This window comes from Callionymus lyra, chromosome 7 (genome assembly GCF_982586985.1).
Source record: "Callionymus lyra chromosome 7, fCalLyr1.hap1.1, whole genome shotgun sequence".
NCBI lineage: Eukaryota > Metazoa > Chordata > Actinopteri > Syngnathiformes > Callionymidae > Callionymus > Callionymus lyra.
Genome location: NC_141824.1, coordinates 20,175,804 through 20,194,501, shown reverse-complemented (window position 1 = coordinate 20,194,501; position 18,698 = coordinate 20,175,804). Strand labels below are relative to the sequence as shown.

Here is an 18,698-nt window from a genome sequence, read left to right as displayed (position 1 = left end):
GGGCCTTCAAGATTAATTCCAGGTCCTTTGCCTTTCACCTTGGGAAGAGAGATATCTACAGAAGGTAGATGGAACTTTCCTCCTTTACCAGATGGTCCTTCGATTTCAATGTCCCCGCCAGCTTTTCCTTTGGGGAGGGAAATGTCTAGGTCTGGCATCTCAATCTTAGGTCCTTTGAAGTCTGGGCCTTTAATTTTGAAGTCTCCCTCAGGTAGCTTCACTTTGGGCATGTTGACATCAAATGTAGGCATCTTAAATCTGCCCCCCTTGACCTCTGGACCTTCAACGTCTAGTGCTCCTTCGAGTTTTCCTTTTGGAAGGGATACGTCAACGGATGGCATGTCCACTTTACCCTTAACCTCAGGTCCCTGCAAATTGGCATCAATTGTTGGGAAGTTGACCTTGGGCAGGGTCAGATCAACTTTAGGCATTTTGAACTTTCCTCCTTTAATGTCAGGGATGTCAACGTCAATGTCTCCTTCAAATTTCCCTTTTGGAAGTGACACATCTACACTAGGAACATCAATCTTTCCTTTAACACTGGGCCCTTCCAAATTGGCGTCAATACTTGGAAGGTTGACTTTGGGCAAAGAAACATCAAACTTAGGCATTTTGAATTTCCCTCCCTTTATCTTAGGACCTTCAACATCAATGTCTCCTTCAATCTTTCCTTTGGGTAGTGAAACATCGACAGATGGCATACTGATCTTTCCGCTTTTCAGATCTGGACCCTGAAGGTTGATGTCTAGCTCTGGTGATTTGATTTTGGGACCCGAAATATCAAGGGTTGGCATGTTAAAGTTTCCCCCTTTTATCTCTGGGCCTTCAAGATTAATTCCAGGTCCTTTGCCTTTCACCTTGGGAAGAGAGATATCTACAGAAGGTAGATGGAACTTTCCTCCTTTACCAGATGGTCCTTCGATTTCAATGTCCCCGCCAGCTTTTCCTTTGGGGAGGGAAATGTCTAGGTCTGGCATCTCAATCTTAGGTCCTTTGAAGTCTGGGCCTTTCATTTTGAAGTCTCCCTCAGGTAGCTTCACTTTGGGCATGTTGACATCAAATGTAGGCATCTTAAATCTCCCCCCCTTGACCTCTGGACCTTCAACGTCTAGTCCTCCTTCGAGCTTTCCTTTTGGAAGGGATACGTCAACCGATGGCATGTCCACTTTACCCTTAACCTCAGGTCTCTGCAAATTGGCATCAATTGTTGGGAAGTTAACCTTGGGCAGGGTCAGATCAACTTTAGGCATTTTGAACTTTCCTCCTTTAATCTCAGGGGTGTCAACGTCAATGTCTCCTTCAAATTTCCCTTTTGGAAGTGACACATCTACACTAGGAACATCAATCTTTCCTTTAACACTGGGCCCTTCCAAATTGGCGTCAATACTTGGAAGCTTAACTTTGGGCAAAGAAACATCAAACTTAGGCATTTTGAATTTCCCTCCCTTTATCTTAGGACCTTCAACATCAATGTCTCCTTCAATCTTTCCTTTGGGTAGTGAAACATCGACAGATGGCATACTGATCTTTCCGCTTTTCAGATCTGGACCCTGAAGGTTGATGTCTAGCTCTGGTGATTTGATTTTGGGACCCGAAATATCAAGAGTTGGCATGTTAAAGTCTCCCCCTTTTATCTCTGGGCCTTCAAGATTAATTCCAGGTCCTTTGCCTTTTACCTTGGGAAGAGAGATATCTACAGAAGGTAGATGGAACTTTCCTCCTTTACCAGATGGTCCTTCGATTTCAATGTCCCCGCCAGCTTTTCCTTTGGGGAGGGAAATGTCTAGGTCTGGCATCTCAATCTTAGGTCCTTTGAAGTCTGGGCCTTTAATTTTGAAGTCTCCCTCAGGTAGCTTCACTTTGGGCATGTTGACATCAAATGTAGGCATCTTAAATCTGCCCCCCTTGACCTCTGGACCTTCAACGTCTAGTGCTCCTTCGAGTTTTCCTTTTGGAAGGGATACGTCAACGGATGGCATGTCCACTTTACCCTTAACCTCAGGTCCCTGCAAATTGGCATCAATTGTTGGGAAGTTGACCTTGGGCAGGGTCAGATCAACTTTAGGCATTTTGAACTTTCCTCCTTTAATGTCAGGGATGTCAACGTCAATGTCTCCTTCAAATTTCCCTTTTGGAAGTGACACATCTACAATAGGAACATCAATCTTTCCTTTAACACTGGGCCCTTCCAAATTGGCGTCAATACTTGGAAGGTTGACTTTGGGCAAAGAAACATCAAACTTAGGCATTTTGAATTTCCCTCCCTTTATCTTAGGACCTTCAACATCAATGTCTCCTTCAATCTTTCCTTTGGGTAGTGAAACATCGACAGATGGCATACTGATCTTTCCGCTTTTCAGATCTGGACCCTGAAGGTTGATGTCTAGCTCTGGTGATTTGATTTTGGGACCCGAAATATCAAGGGTTGGCATGTTTAAGTTTCCCCCTTTTATCTCTGGGCCTTCAAGATTAATTCCAGGTCCTTTGCCTTTCACCTTGGGAAGAGAGATATCTACAGAAGGTAGATGGAACTTTCCTCCTTTACCAGATGGTCCTTCGATTTCAATGTCCCCGCCAGCTTTTCCTTTGGGGAGGGAAATGTCTAGGTCTGGCATCTCAATCTTAGGTCCTTTGAAGTCTGGGCCTTTCATTTTGAAGTCTCCCTCAGGTAGCTTCACTTTGGGCATGTTGACATCAAATGTAGGCATCTTAAATCTCCCCCCCTTGACCTCTGGACCTTCAACGTCTAGTCCTCCTTCGAGCTTTCCTTTTGGAAGGGATACGTCAACCGATGGCATGTCCACTTTACCCTTAACCTCAGGTCTCTGCAAATTGGCATCAATTGTTGGGAAGTTAACCTTGGGCAGGGTCAGATCAACTTTAGGCATTTTGAACTTTCCTCCTTTAATCTCAGGGGTGTCAACGTCAATGTCTCCTTCAAATTTCCCTTTTGGAAGTGACACATCTACACTAGGAACATCAATCTTTCCTTTAACACTGGGCCCTTCCAAATTGGCGTCAATACTTGGAAGCTTAACTTTGGGCAAAGAAACATCAAACTTAGGCATTTTGAATTTCCCTCCCTTTATCTTAGGACCTTCAACATCAATGTCTCCTTCAATCTTTCCTTTGGGTAGTGAAACATCGACAGATGGCATACTGATCTTTCCGCTTTTCAGATCTGGACCCTGAAGGTTGATGTCTAGCTCTGGTGATTTGATTTTGGGACCCGAAATATCAAGAGTTGGCATGTTAAAGTCTCCCCCTTTTATCTCTGGGCCTTCAAGATTAATTCCAGGTCCTTTGCCTTTTACCTTGGGAAGAGAGATATCCACAGAAGGAAGATGGAACTTTCCTCCTTTACCAGATGGTCCTTCGATTTCAATGTCCCCGCCAGCTTTTCCTTTGGGCAGGGAAATGTCTAGGTCTGGCATCTCAATCTTAGGTCCTTTGAAGTCTGGGCCTTTAATTTTGAAGTCTCCCTCAGGTAGCTTCACTTTGGGCATGTTGACATCAAATGTAGGCATCTTAAATCTGCTCCCCTTGACCTCTGGACCTTCAACGTCTAGTCCTCCTTCGAGCTTTCCTTTTGGAAGGGATACGTCAACGGATGGCATGTCCACTTTACCCTTAACCTCAGGTCCCTGCAAATTGGCATCAATTGTTGGGAAGTTGACCTTGGGCAGGGTCAGATCCACTTTAGGCATTTTGAACTTTCCTCCTTTAATCTCAGGGGTGTCAACGTCAATGTCTCCTTCAAATTTCCCTTTTGGAAGTGACACATCTACACTAGGAAAATCAATCTTTCCTTTAACACTGGGCCCTTCCAAATTGGCGTCAATACTTGGAAGGTTAACTTTGGGCAAAGAAACATCAAACTTAGGCGTTTTGAATTTCCCTCCCTTTATCTTAGGACCTTCAACATCAATGTCTCCTTCAATCTTTCCTTTGGGTAGTGAAACATCGACAGATGGCATACTGATCTTTCCGCTTTTCAGATCTGGACCCTGAAGGTTGATGTCTAGCTCTGGTGATTTGATTTTGGGACCCGAAATATCAAGGGTTGGCATGTTAAAGTTTCCCCCTTTTATCTCTGGGCCTTCAAGATTAATTCCAGGTCCTTTGCCTTTCACCTTGGGAAGAGAGATATCCACAGAAGGTAGATGGAACTTTCCTCCTTTACCAGATGGTCCTTCGATTTCAATGTCCCCGCCAGCTTTTCCTTTGGGGAGGGAAATGTCTAGGTCTGGCATCTCAATCTTAGGTCCTTTGAAGTCTGGGCCTTTCATTTTGAAGTCTCCATCAGGTAGCTTCACTTTGGGCATGTTGACTTCAAATGTAGGCATCTTAAATCTGCCCCCCTTGACCTCTGGACCTTCAACGTCTAGTCCTCCTTCGAGCTTTCCTTTTGGAAGGGATACGTCAACGGATGGCATGTCCACTTTACCCTTAACCTCAGGTCCCTGCAAATTGGCATCAATTGTTGGGAAGTTGACCTTGGGCAGGGTCAGATCCACTTTAGGCATTTTGAACTTTCCTCCTTTAATCTCAGGGGTGTCAACGTCAATGTCTCCTTCAAATTTCCCTTTTGGAAGCGACACATCTACACTAGGAACATCAATCTTTCCTTTAAAACTGGCCCCTTCTAAATTGGCGTCAATACTTGGAAGGTTAACTTTGGGCAAAGAAACATCAGATGTAGGCACTTTGAAATGTGTTCCTTTGAAATTAGCACCTTCTACATCAAAGCCTCCTATAAGCTTTGCTTTTTGAAGTGAAACATCAACAGATGGTGTATTGGTTGCCCCATATTTTAAGCCAGGACTCTCAATATTGACCTTCAGCTCTGGGGATTTTATTTTAGGACCAGATATTTCGGCCATTTTAAACTCCCCCTCTTTAATTCCTGGACATTTGACATCTAGTCCTCCTTCTAGCTTTCCTTTGGGTAGGTTAATGTCAAAATCAGGCAATTGGAACTTTCCACCTCCACCAATGTATAGATCCATATCTAGATCTGTATCTTTACTTTTCATCTTTGAGACAGACATTTCTACAGTGGGTGTATTAAATTTACCTCCGATCTCAGCACCTTTCAAATTGTCCACTGCCATGTTGGTCCTTGGTACAGTACCTTTCAAAGTTCCTTCCACTGAACCAAGTTTGTTTTTATCCAGTCCCAGGTTCTGAACATCAACATCAACTGTTGGAAGGTTGACAGCAGTCTTGGCTTTTGATTTACATCCTTTTATTGAGATATCTATATCTTTCTTTTCTATCACTCCTGGTGAAGGGATATCAACTTCAGGGATTTTTACTTTAGGGAATTTCCCTTCCTTTGGAAGCTTTACGTCTGCAGTAGGCATTTTCAATCCCTCTCCTTTTATGTGGAAGTCCCCATCAAACTCATCTGAATGAGGTGAGAGTCGCACTCTGGGTAGTCGTAACTTTGGGATTCTAAGCTTCCCGTCTCCTTTTTCAAAATCAACATCTAATTTTGTCTTCGGAAGTGCAGCATCAACATTTCCTGTCATAGCAAATTTTGGGGCTGGCCTTCTCTTTGCACTTGGTATAGGAACTGCAGCTTGTGCAGAAGGTAGTGCAAATTCTACATTCGGTGAACTGGACTTGGTTCCTGCTTTGGCAACATTAATATTGCAGTCTTTATCATTAGGCAAACTGAATTCAATTGATGGTTGCTGGGCCTTCATACTTGGCTTTGTAAGCTCCAAAGATCCAGTTCCTTTAGCTGAGGCAGTAGTCTCTTTGGTCTTTGAGAAGTTAATTCCAAACTTTTTTCCTTTAGTTTTAACCTTAGCTCCACTGGCCTTAGGTTCAGGCACTTCGACTTTCCCTTTTAAATCCCCAGTTTCTTCTCCAACGGAACCTTTTATCTTCATGTCAGGGAATCTGGGAGGCAAGAGAAAACATATGTATATATTATGTAGCATACATTTTATGCTGGTCCAAAACATAGTCCTCTAAGCTCAAACTTTTGGCAAATCCTTTGACGATGTTAAGTATAAACAGAAGCAGGTAATAGGCCAACCTGATCTTCCTCTTTGCCTTTACTGCCATGGCTCCAGCTTCTTTTGTGTCCATCTCTCCACTCCACCTTTGTTTAAATTTAGGAAGGCAAAACTCAACATCCATGTCACCGATATCCATTTTTGATGGTGTTTCTTCAGTCACAATTTCTTCTTTACGCTTTTCTTTCAGCCTCTTCAGTCCAAAGCGTCCACCCCTCTTCTTCTTGGCCTTAAAAGTCTTCGTGCCCTTCACACTCTGCAACACACATAGACTACCATCTGTACACATCTCTTAGGATGCTATATTATTCTGTAACATTTAAAAATCAGTCAATGACTAGGAACATGTTGTTTATTTGCCCAATTTTCTATTGCACTTTTACAAGGCTAATGGAGACCATAAAAACGTACAGCAGCTAGCCTAGTTTGGACCTTCATCTAAGGCGTGCGCAGTCATTGTGGATGCTGGTGGTTTGTGTGAGCCATGTGATCTATCACCAGAATGGTATTGAAGAGAGTATAGGAGGAGAAACTGAATAAGAAAGAAGGTATAAAGAAGGACCATGCTTTTTCAGGAGGAGTGCAGAATGTCATGCACCACACTAGGTTGGTAGTGGCATGAAGAATGTCAGAGTTGCATGTTCAAGTTTGCCTAAAAATGCACCTGGAGTTTGAGACTGGTGTGTTGGTGCTGGGTGCCAACTCAAGGTTTTTGTCCCAAAAAGGAGTAATTCTCCACATACAGGACAACCCAGGAAACATGAATATTGCTTAACTACCAACCCATTTCTCCCATATTAAGAGTCCAAAGAAGAAAGAAGAAATACAAATTTACCATTTTAGACAACTTTGCTTTAGGACCTTTGAGTTCCAAACTGGGCACTCTGGGCCGCACACTGATCCCAGCTTCAGGAACTGCTCTTTTCACCAGAAAGCTGACTTTATAAGGCTCTGCGCACTGAAGGATTTTGAGTGCGTCTTCATATTTTACATTGTCAAAGTAGACCTTGGCACTCAGCAGCTGGTCACCTATGAGATGAAATGTTGTCAAAATGTTGTCAAACTTCAATCTTGCTAGGATTCCAAGATGAAGATTGTTCAAAGGTACCTTGTTGTAGACTAAGACTTTTTGCTGCTGGAGAATCCTTCAGGACATCTTTAATAAAAATCCCTCGCTGGCCTCCGCCGGTCACGCTGTAGCCGCTCGCCCCAGCCTCTGCTTCTGTCTCCACAACTATTTCCACCGGCTGAGAGTCCTCCTCTTCAGGCTGACGAACACAACATGAGTACTCCAACACCCTTGAAAACTGAATTAATTTCCTCATCAGACTTACTTTCTGCTCAACAGTAGGTTCAGGGTCCATCTCGGGTTGTGCCAGGTGGGAGGCTGACTCTCTCAAGAGGTTTTTCTTTTGACTTAACACCAACTTCAACTCTGCATGGAGTTTCTGCTTCTGCTCCTGTGGACAACAACAACAATGATGGAAATTAAAATGTATATTTCACTAGGACCACAGCAAGAAGATTGCAGGTTGCTTCAGCTTGAGCAACATCTTCCTATCAAGAAACAAAAGTTTAGTCCCAGACAAAGCCAGTTTGTAGGTGTATGACCTTGAGGGTATGTATTTTAGTCAATGTTTAAAAGCAGCTTTATTTAACTTGTCACTGCAATAAAACAAAAAGAAAAGCAAGCTAATAAAGAATAATGTTTCTGAATAGAGAGAAAGGGATGTTAACCATGTGCAACTTTTCTAATTGTGTATGAAAATACAATTAGTGATGAACAAGATTGATATAAACATTTTTAAGCAGCTTCCTGGAGAAAAAAAACAACCTCTTCATGCCACAACAACTTTACTATTTTATCATTTTTTGGGATATTAAAAGACAAAACAAAGACCGTAAAAAGGTTTGTCGAATTTTGAATAACATTTCCGTACAGTAAACTGACTGACTAGTAAACAGTGGTTTTCTCACTATTCTCGCTGGGCTCTCCGGTTCCTCCGCAGGGCCGCCGTGGTGAGGGTTGCGTTGTGGGACAGAAGGGGATCTCTTGGAGGGGGGTGACCGCTTCTTATCTTTCACCTGGACACGACACCAGGTTTATAAATCTTTTTTTTTTCTTTTTTATAATTCAAGAGATGATGACGACTTACAGATGGTTCTCTGGTCTGGCTGAACACATGTCCGTCCTCCTGCTCTCTGTCCGAGTCTGAAACATAAACACAAACCAATCGTCAAATATTTGATCACAAAGACGCTACTTTTAGTTGGGTTTTAACATGTACATTTTTAAAACAACCTACACCAGTCTATGTACAACAGATGAACCAATATTTTCAGCAAATGTATCCTAAAAGTGTATAAAATTAACACTATCACACTCCAGTTATATCTTGCTGTCCACAGCTTGATTTAAGACAATCAATTCAACTTGACAAGTTCAACACATTTATTGAACCTATTAAATATTTTCTTTGGCTCTATTTGTATGTGTTTAAATAATAACATGTGTTCAAGAGCTCTGCTGCGCTTCCATTATTCACTGTTTTATGGGAGAAGATGTCACTCTTTATCAATGAAGTCATGTTTCCAGCAGCTGCTCAGGGTTGACATTTAATAACAGTTCATTAACTATGTCAACAACAAATAACAATAAGGTATATATTCACTGGGAGCCTGAGCCCATCCCAGTTTCTTCGGGCAAGAGGCGGGGAACACCCTGGACAGGATGCCAGTCTGTCGCTGGGCACACAAAGACAGACAACCATTTACATACAAACTCTCACGTACAGACAATTTCCGAAAGTTTCTAATCAACCTCTGTATGTTTTTGGACTGTGGGAGGAAACTGGAGTGCCGGGGGTAAAGACACACAACACGGGGAGAACATACAAACTCCACACAGAAAGGTCACAAGTTGACTCCATCTGGAAGCGAACCGGCAACCTTCTTGCTGTGGCGCGATCGCCCTAACCACAACAAGATAAACTTAGCAAATCAGAAAAACACATTTATATAAATATCTTTTAATTTTATTTTTATTTTTTATGGTTTGCATGTGTCTATTATTATCGTTAGTACAAAAACGACATCAATATAATGTAACTTTTGCAAGAAAAAAAAGTAATTAATATTCTATGATGAGCTAAATCGGCTTAAACTGCAGGTAAAAAAAGAAAAATTTAATTTAGCAAAAATAATTCTGTACTTTCAAAGAAAAAACAATGAGGTTGAACACAAGTGAGATGAGTAGCAACTCTGTGAAGCTCCAGCTGCACTCGGAGTGAACTGCTAACTATCGCGGTAGACGTATCATGTAACCCATAAGTAGGATTTGTGGGAACGTTCAGTGTTGGGTGTGGCGTTCCAAGCTGCCTTAGGACTGTTGCTCAGACACTTAATCGACTGTTCAGACTTTCTTACAGGGCCGGGTCTAGGCAGGGGCAAGAGGGGGCCTGGCCCCCTCAAATAAATGGTGTGCCCCCTCAAACTTACATGTAAGTAAGTAAGTAACAGCACAATGCCCCCTCAAGATTTGTGGCTGCCCCCTCATACATGCCTGTCTAGACCCGGCCCTGCTTTCTTATGGGCTTTAGGATCACGGTATTAAGTTGTGTGCCATTGTTACGGGACCTGAGAACACAACTAGCTGATGGGCGGGATGGTTAACACCAGTATTAAGTGTAAAATTGGCTGTAGATAAAGGACTGTCATGACCAGATAGGGACTGACCCAAGTTTGGTAAAAGCCTCTGACAGATTGTAATATTGCCTCAGATTCACCAAAGCCAGTTCACTTTTGCTAGTCACTGGATTCTGTTCTATGTGTATTGTATGTGCATTAGGCAGTTTCTGAGATGCTTCAGTAACCCAGTGCAAGTGGGCCTAGTGGGAGAACTAAGAACCGACAATTTGTAAATGTGTCAGAACATCAGCTGATGGCAACCGATGTGGAAGTGGACGGTCACTTTCCACTGTGTGAACAACCAAGAGAAGGAAGTGGTCAGTGAGTCATAGCACTGGGTGCTAATGATGACAAATCTTAATCTGTCAATCTCTGAATCACGCTAACTCTCGAGGTTTCCCGAGTCTATCCTTCAACATAGATGAAATGGGCTTCCGTGCCGTCGCTTGTTGGGTAACATAACTCTGATGGATTCTTCAGCTTGAGGTTCATTCCATGACCCCTCGTCCAGCTGTGTTGTCTGGCAATCATGTGATGGCATTATAAATATCACCGCGTATCTTAGCGTGTGTGTATTTATGTAACCCAGGCTGCCTGTTTGGACGCAGGTTTCGGGTATCTAACAGGTCATAGGCAGACATAGCTGACATTCTGGACTGTGCTGCCAGGCACAGAAAGACTTCGGACAGGTCTAGAGAAGAAGACATCATCGGCTGTGTGTGCAACATTCACATCTGTATCACAGTTTTCAAAACAGCGGCTTGGAGGTCAAATGAAGCACGGATTGGACTGAAGAAAGAAAACGGGCAGTGAGTTTTTAAAGGATTCAAACAGTAGGAGTTAGAAGACTGTAACTAAAACATATATAATATGTCTTTTTAAATTGTTATCCTACTCTGATCATTCTCCTGATTAATGGAAGTATTTCATTATCTCAAGTGTCTCATTAAAGGTCTGAGGAGCAGCTTCATGACGGACAGGTGACAGCAGGAGGACGAGCCAGTGTTTGAGGAAGGGAGGGAGAAAAAAGGAGAAGTTTTCAAATTCTCGGCGGCTTTATTTAGACCACACTTGCAGGTCAGTAGTGATGATTCACATCAACCTACTTGCTGTAATCTATAGTTTCCAGCGACGAATAATCTTCCAACATCTAGTTAGAGATAATTGTAAACTTACATAATGGTTAAAAAGAAATGAAGATTATTTAGGAAACAGTGGTGGATTAAATCGTTTCTGTCTCCATTAAGAAAGGATAAATGACAGCTGAACTGACAAACAGAGTCTCCTTAAAAATGTCTGTTAAGTTAAAAGAGAATTACGCTCATGAACACATGACACACGTCATGTTTCTTAACTGAGCAGATGGAACTGAACCATCATCCACATCCTCTACGCTTTGAATATTTTCTCCGCCTCTACAAACTGCAACAGGAAATCCCGATTTGGCGTCAAGAGTGCAAGTGTCATGTCAGTTTCGGGCCGGACGGTGTTTCCCTCCAGTGTTGTCGTAATCGACCCGTCGAAAACAGAACCAGGAGAAAACATCCACCATCTGCTCACAGGGAGGACGATAACGTTCCCCTGCTGTCTGGCGATGGTGATTTATTTGTAGTTCCAGTTATTATCATCACAGGCCAGATATAGAACACACACTAAGAGTGCACACACACACAAAACACTGCGAGTCTGAATCACATTTACTGTCATTAGAACTGCGTCTCCATCGTAACTGCTCGTATGATGCACCGTGATCTCAAAGAATTTGAAGTCGATGAAAAATAAATGCTGTCCCAGATCTGCAGACGAGGTCCCAGAACATCTTTGGGCCTCTCCAGAGATAAGCGCATGGAAACAAGAACTATCTGCAGATGTGAGGCTCTGCACAGGAAGGGCCAATACGTAAACAGGAAGATGATGTTTCTGACCGATGGTTCGACCAACACTAGTTGGGGTTTGAGGAAACTGACTTTATTTGAATAATATTTCTGTTTACTTGACTTCCTTCCTGAAGACACTGGCTCGGGTCCACATTTGAGGAAAGCTGTCACAAAGTCATCCTCCTCAGAAGGACGGTGTGCTCTTGACCCGCCTTCCTGATCTGAACTTGAACGCTCCCAGACTCACAACATGGACCACCCAAAGTCCGTCGCCAGGAAACTTCACAGATCATCCATCATCCACCAACTCCTCTTAGCAACAATGAAACTAATAAGATAGTTGTATTATTTAGTCTTGAATAAGTCTTTCATTCCTCATCATGGTCACCTCTTCACGCCCTCATTCATTTATGAGCCTCACTGATTTTCTTCTTCTCAAGGACTTCTCTTCTTAAAGGGCAACTGACGTGTTGATTTAAGTGTGTCTTAAATAGATGTTGGACCTCTAGTGTACTCATCAGTATGTTTCTGATTGTACAAAACTCTCTTTTCACTGAAATATTTACATAAGAAAATTATCTTAAGCCCCGCCCACTGAAAACACACACAGATAAAAAATCTTGTTTACCATAACCACACCCACTCTGCTGTGATTGGTCAAGCATCAAGGTTTGGAATCAATCCTGGAAGTTTCCACCTCCTAGGGACTCGTTGTATAAACAAAACGGGTGTGGCTGGCTGGAGGAGTGAAGCCATTTTTTTTAACATAATCGTAAAAATAATAAAATAATTTAATGACCCCATAGAACCTCAGAAAAAGACCAAAGAGGAGCTACCAACATTCACTTAGTTGGACATTTATAAAAAATAAAATGGCATCATAAATATTCATCAGTGTATTTCTGCTACATCGTATCCTGGTGCTGCTCTGAGCACCTATCAAAATTTTTTTTTTTTTTTAAAAGGATAAAGATAAAATTATTTTTACTATAACAAAAAAAAAATCATTAAAAATAAGGACAATAAAGGAAAAGAATGTGATTAAGTTATATTTATATTGTATTCGTATATTTTAAAAATGTATGGTCACTTTATAGATTTTCAGCATAAAAAATGTATTTCTGGAAGCAAGTGAAGGGTCAGGTTCACCTTGACCCTGAGAAAACCCAAGGGTTAAACACGAGTGGTATGTGCATCCTTTGATGTTCAATTTAAAAATAATAAAGTGACAATATTCATTTAAATTATATTTATGACAAAAAAAATTAAAAAGTAAATCATGGTATTATAAGTTGGACTTCTGAAGATCACAACAAAAACTTGAAACTGCCAGGACATAGAAACATATTTCCATAGATGAGGGCCAGAAGAATATGTGCCCCCCTTAGCACTTTGACAAAGTCTAATCTACCTTATTTATCTCAACTAGTTGTGTTTGTCTTAACTAACAGTGGACAAATTGTGCGCTGCAGGTCTAAAGATATGAGAACTCGTCCCGGGCCGGTGGATCCTCGGCGCATGTCTGACATGCCATGGCACAGGGGGTGCTCTGAGGTGCTGCCTGAAACTGGGGGGCAACAGATCCTGTGACTGTCACACTGCAGCTGTCGCATGCATGTAACATTAAGACTCTGGAATCTGGAGTAGCTGCAATCATCTGGCAGGAGTTCCAACCCTCTATTTTCAGTTTTAATCAAGTCCAACTAACGAGTTGTTTATGACTTTATAGCTTCAACATCCTTCAGGTATTACACGGTCACTTGTTAACGTTTTCAGCGTGTTGTTTCATTTTTCAATATAGTGTAAACCGGATTATAATTATGTAATAGATCTTCAAAATATATCGAAAGATAATGTGACTCACAACAAAATGGCAACTCAAACACCTGAATACAAAAACATTCCCCATCATTAAGAGAACAAGAAAGGCACTGAGACAGCTCATACCCCTGGCAAGGAGCTCCAACAAATAGTAAAACTGGACAACAGGTACAGATGTTGACACATGTCTTACAAGAGCTACGTCTGATGAACAACCACAATATGACTAACGCTAATGATCACTGGAATCCACAAATAAATCATATTTTAGTGAGACATCATACAAGTGAAGAAAGATTCCTTCAAAATATTTCTGGACCCAGATGGAACTTCAGAATACTACTAAAATTGAGTGTCACTATCTCCGTATTTCCTGAAGGTTTTCCCAGAATAATGGCTCAGAGCTTCTAAGGTGATTTTCGTACCAGTCGGATGAACGCAGATGCTCATGTTACAAATTGTCACAAACTGACACTACAAGTATTTCAACCAATTAATTATTTTTTCAATTATAGTTTAAATGAAGGATTTTGGTTATATCTGATTTTTAATTGTATCAAACACCGTTTGAACTTTAACATCTCTCGGGGCACTCAAGTAAAAACTTCAATTGGTCATCTGCATATAACATAAATCTACAATAGTATTTGATATAAACATGCTTTGACTTTTGAACTGCTTTTTTGAAAATTAGCAATAGCGACATTCCTGACTCCAAATAGTCTTCCTAAATCCATAATGCTCAAGTGTTTGTGACGGCACGCTGGAATAAACACAAGCCGCACGCAGCTGTCCGACGGGCAAATACGCTCTCAGCATTTACACAGCGAGCCATTGTTGCGCTCTCCAAAGTCAGCACAAACTGTCATGAGTGACCTCAGCAGCGGCCAAAATCAGAGAGGATTCGCTGAACTTTTAAAAGTCAGATCACTGCCTACCTGATCTGTCCTGTCGTCGACTCCTTCACCTGCAGCCACTTCCTCTAAACTCTCACTATTTGTTGTTTGTTGTTGATAGAGTCCCTCTCTGTGATCCCCTGTCACCAGCCAGACTGTTGCTCCCCTCACTGACACTTCAGGTCGACCCGCGACTCTGGCATCTCTAGGAGGGCCGGGTCGACACCCATGATTGGTCGGACAGATGCCCCCTTATTAGGAGGGAAGGAGGTGGGGCGGTATTCTGACGGCTAAGGAAGGGGAGAATAATTGAATAATACAGTTTGGAAAATAGAGGAGCGTCTGTCTCCGAGGCCTGAGCGAGTAATGGAATTTTCACGGTGATGTAAATAAAGTGGAAGATATTTTGTTTCTTTAAATTAGTCTCGGGTAAAAATTCCGTTATCCCGCTGGATTCTCAACCGTTTCCATCTCGAATTAACTCATCATGTATTATTAAAATAATCAATGACGTTACAGTTGGTGGGAAAGTGCTTTATAAATAAATTATTAAAAGCAAGTTGGATTGATCTTTCCAGCCATAAAGAGGCAGACATCATCACTAATGCTCGTCTCTCACACATGCTCGGCCCAGCATGAACTCTCATTGACTGGCATGTTGTCCTTCACCTTGCGTACGACCCATTCCCCATGATCCTCATCATGATGTGGTCTATCTCTATGTGTCCTCCTCCAAGTCCATTTCCTGATCCTGCATCTAAATCCTCTCCTTCTAGTCTCTTACACTTTTATTACCTCAGCCAAGGAGGTCATGTGATCATCGTTCTCATGGGTCTAATAACTCAGATGAATGGATTGAACTTCTAAAACACATCATACTATTAGAATAGTGTTCTTGTGATGCCAAATTGTGGAGGCAAATTTGCGAGTTAGTAGATACGATTAATTGAACTTCGAAAACTTGGAAATGCCAAACCAACTGGTAACAATCCAATCCAAAAATCCAATAAACGCCGGCCACACTGCCCAAAGTTCCCAAACTTGGTACTCGAGTAATCCGTCCATCGGTTTCCCTCTTGAGAACCACGCTTTAGTTCTCGAAGGAGCTCAAACCAAGACCACTATAACAAGAATAACCTTATTAGAATCTTCAACCACATCAGGGTTGCCATGTGTACAATACAAATACCTTATATTTCACATTTCACACCAAGTGTTACTCAACAGAAAGAGTCAGACCAGACAGTCTGGAAGGATCATGATAAGATTCAGGTTTCTTTTTGATATTTTGGTCTGTCATATTTCCTTGTGTTGCCTCTGGGTCACGGTGACCGAAAACAATTGTGTTTGTGTACTCAGCGTTGTTCGTTTTGACCCGATGCAAGGAAACTTCTTTGCGGAAAATAAAGAAGGGTCAAGTTCTTGGTTAGTCCAAATTCAGCAAGACGTTCTCATGAGTTCCCCAGGCTTCTGAAAGACTAATGATATCAGTAGCCGGTGGGAGAAGCTCAGAGAAGAACACACTACCGTTGGCAAAAAAGAGAGAAAAGAGGTCAAGGGTCTTCTTCCTACTCAGAGTAATGGATAATCTTACGATACAGTATTGCTGAGGCAGTGTTACACAAATGGCCCGTTGACTTTTGATCATCAAATATATACTAATTGCTGACTGGGATCGTTTCCAAACGTGTCCCTGATTAAATTTAAAGAAAAGGAAGAATCCTTAACGTAGAGATGCAATATATCATTCACCTTTGGTGACTCATGAATAATAACCCCCGGGACAAATGTTCCGATAAGATACGCCGAGGGAAGTTATTTATAATTTGAGTGGTTAAATTTAGTTCTGCCAGGCCTTGGATCTTATTTTAGAGAAAGTGTCACGCTTCCTTCTCAGAGGTGCAGCTGTTGTTGTGGGAAAAGTGTTGGAATAAAGTCAGAACAAAATGAATGTTGGTCATTTTCAGGGAGAAACGATTAAACAGCACGTTGAGTTCGTGCCAAAAGTATCTGATAGTGATCTAATAAAGTAGCACAACTGAGGATCTTTTCAATATGGGCTTAGGAATGTCTCACTTCCTCACTTGGACCTCACATTTCTGGAGGAAGGAACCTTGAGCTGCGTGATAAACATGTCATACTGGGGCATGATTTGATACATATGGATACTTTTTTACACAACAATACACTCCAGTCTTAGTATTTCTTTGAGAGAACAACTCTTAACTCCAGAGACAGTCTCAGCATTCAGAGACTGTTTTTCCACCACAAGTGTAGTATTTAACCCTATATTTATGTTGATAGATTTTTTATTTTAAAATCACAGGTTAAGGTTAATACTATTTGGAAAATTCTTTCAAGAAAGCCAGAAGGGAAAGTCATTGTAACTATGTCAAATACTCACTTCCTATGTTAAATTTCAAACTGTAACTATATAGTTAAAAAAGAGAAACTAAGTAAAACCACTTTTGTTTTCATTATTCAGCCTTAAAACTAGGAAAAGTCATGAAAAGGTTCAACTTCTTCTTTCTTCTTCTCTTATTATTCAACAGCTTCTTGTACAAAGGAAACAGGACAACATTCCCTGGAGATTCCCAAACATTCCAGGAGACACAATATTCCGACAACGGCCTCATTTGCCAGGAAACCCCAGGAAAAAACCAATATAGAGCAGCGTCAGTCAGACCATGCCACCCACTGAAAGTGAGTCTCAATTTCGGTATTTAGCAAAACTACCCGTACATGAGATCACAACCTTGGAGATCAGATATCAACTCATAACGCTTGATTCGAACCAGCAGCGGTGACTCACGCTGGAGATGCTGTCAGTGCAGTTGAAGCCGCCAACGACACGTCAGCCAAACCAGTCATTGTCATTCACTAAAGCCCGGCTTTAGTTGAAGCGGAGTCCGTCAAAGACAAACAAACCAGATGCGACCGATCGACCATCGGAGCTGATCTTTTTTTTAAATTTCACTCATGAAGAAGTTCTGTGTCGTTTTGTAAGTCATGTAATGTGGCCAAGATTGAAGTTAATCGCAATAAATGGAATATAACCTTCATTATTTAACATGCTACTAGAAAAACATCAACTAATAGTCTGTAAACAAATGAATGTAAGTTACATGAAGTCAATATATTTCCACACTAATACTCAAATTAGTTTGCAATAATTCAAAATGAATCCAAATGAAAATTCAATCTACTCTTGCCTCATGAAGTCCTTGCCGCGTCTCTCTCTAAACACCTGACTGACCAGTGTGAACCATCTGACCTGCGTTGGAGGACGGTGTCCAGGTGACTCTGAATATTCCACGGAGACACTCACACATGGTCTGCAGGATGGAGGTCACCGGAGGGAACGTGGCAGCCTGCTCGCGGGCCTCAGGTCTGGGAAGCTTTTGGGGGGGCGTCAGAGCTGGAAGAGGCTGCTGGAAGCCGTCCGTGGATCTGAAAGACCGTTTGGGCCCCCGGACGCGAGCTGCACAGTCAGGTGGATTAGCCAGAGAAAGGGAGAGGGTGAGAGGGTGGAGGGGTCACAGGGTGGGGACAGAGCGATGATGGAGACAAATGCCTCACAGAATTCTGACATTTTTTCGTGTCTCATTGGGTATTTGTTAGAAGATTTGATTGATTATTTAGCAAGAGGTCATTTATTAAAGTTAATTTTACTAGAAACATGTGTTGCTGGAAATGAAGCTTCCAAGACTTAGGGAGAAAAACACCACCAATTAATCGAAACACCACCAGCTAAACTGAACCATAGAACTGGATCTTCTCTGGACTCGAGTTTTGACTTATAACTGATCACTTTTAAAGTTGTCCTCTTCGATAATGTGTTTTGGGCACTGCAGCAGACGGGCGGACTGGTTGTGTTTTTCGCCGCGAGTGGACAGTCAGCACTTTGCAGCGTCCTCCACAAAACCCCTCCATTGTTAGTGAGGCAGGGGGCTTTAGTCCTGGTGCTGCCGGGCCTTGTCATGGGGCTTAGTGGGCCTCGGTGCTGGATGATCATAGTCGAGGACCATGCAGATGATGTAAGAAATACTACTCAGGGATCACCTCTATGGATGCCTTCTATCTGTTCCTCTAGTCAGAGTCTCTGGGAAATGAAACAGCATTATAGGTCATCTCTGGTAATTTGTCTCATGGTGCTGAGAATTAATTAGTGGATCAGACTTGGCATAAATTAATCCTTTTATGGACGATCGTCGCTGACATGATTTAAGCATTTCAAGAGCTCTTATTAGTGAATCTATTTAATAATATTTAATGGCCATTAAATTATGTTTGACAGCCGAAAATTAAAGCCTTTCCAACAAACACACCAGCAATAGCAATGAATTCACTGGGAGGGAGTGAGACAAAGAGATAGAGGTGTGCTCAAT

At 41.9% G+C, this 18,698-nt stretch overlaps 1 protein-coding gene across 1 annotated transcript in view; it reads right to left on the bottom strand.

The window, feature by feature from the left end:
• prx (periaxin) overlaps nt 1–17,660 on the bottom strand; it is a 31,682-nt gene extending 14,022 nt beyond the window's left edge. The window contains exons 1-8 of the mRNA XM_087796298.1: nt 17,639–17,660; nt 8,186–8,241; nt 8,007–8,114; nt 7,364–7,489; nt 7,138–7,297; nt 6,865–7,058; nt 6,050–6,285; nt 65–5,910 (exon numbers count right to left, since the gene is read on the bottom strand). Coding sequence (XP_087652424.1) covers nt 65–5,910; nt 6,050–6,285; nt 6,865–7,058; nt 7,138–7,297; nt 7,364–7,489; nt 8,007–8,114; nt 8,186–8,241; nt 17,639–17,642 — 6,730 coding nt within the window. The 5' untranslated portion in view covers nt 17,643–17,660. The remainder of the gene's footprint in view (nt 1–64; nt 5,911–6,049; nt 6,286–6,864; nt 7,059–7,137; nt 7,298–7,363; nt 7,490–8,006; nt 8,115–8,185; nt 8,242–17,638) is intronic.
• Between the last annotated feature and the right edge of the window lie 1,038 nt (nt 17,661–18,698).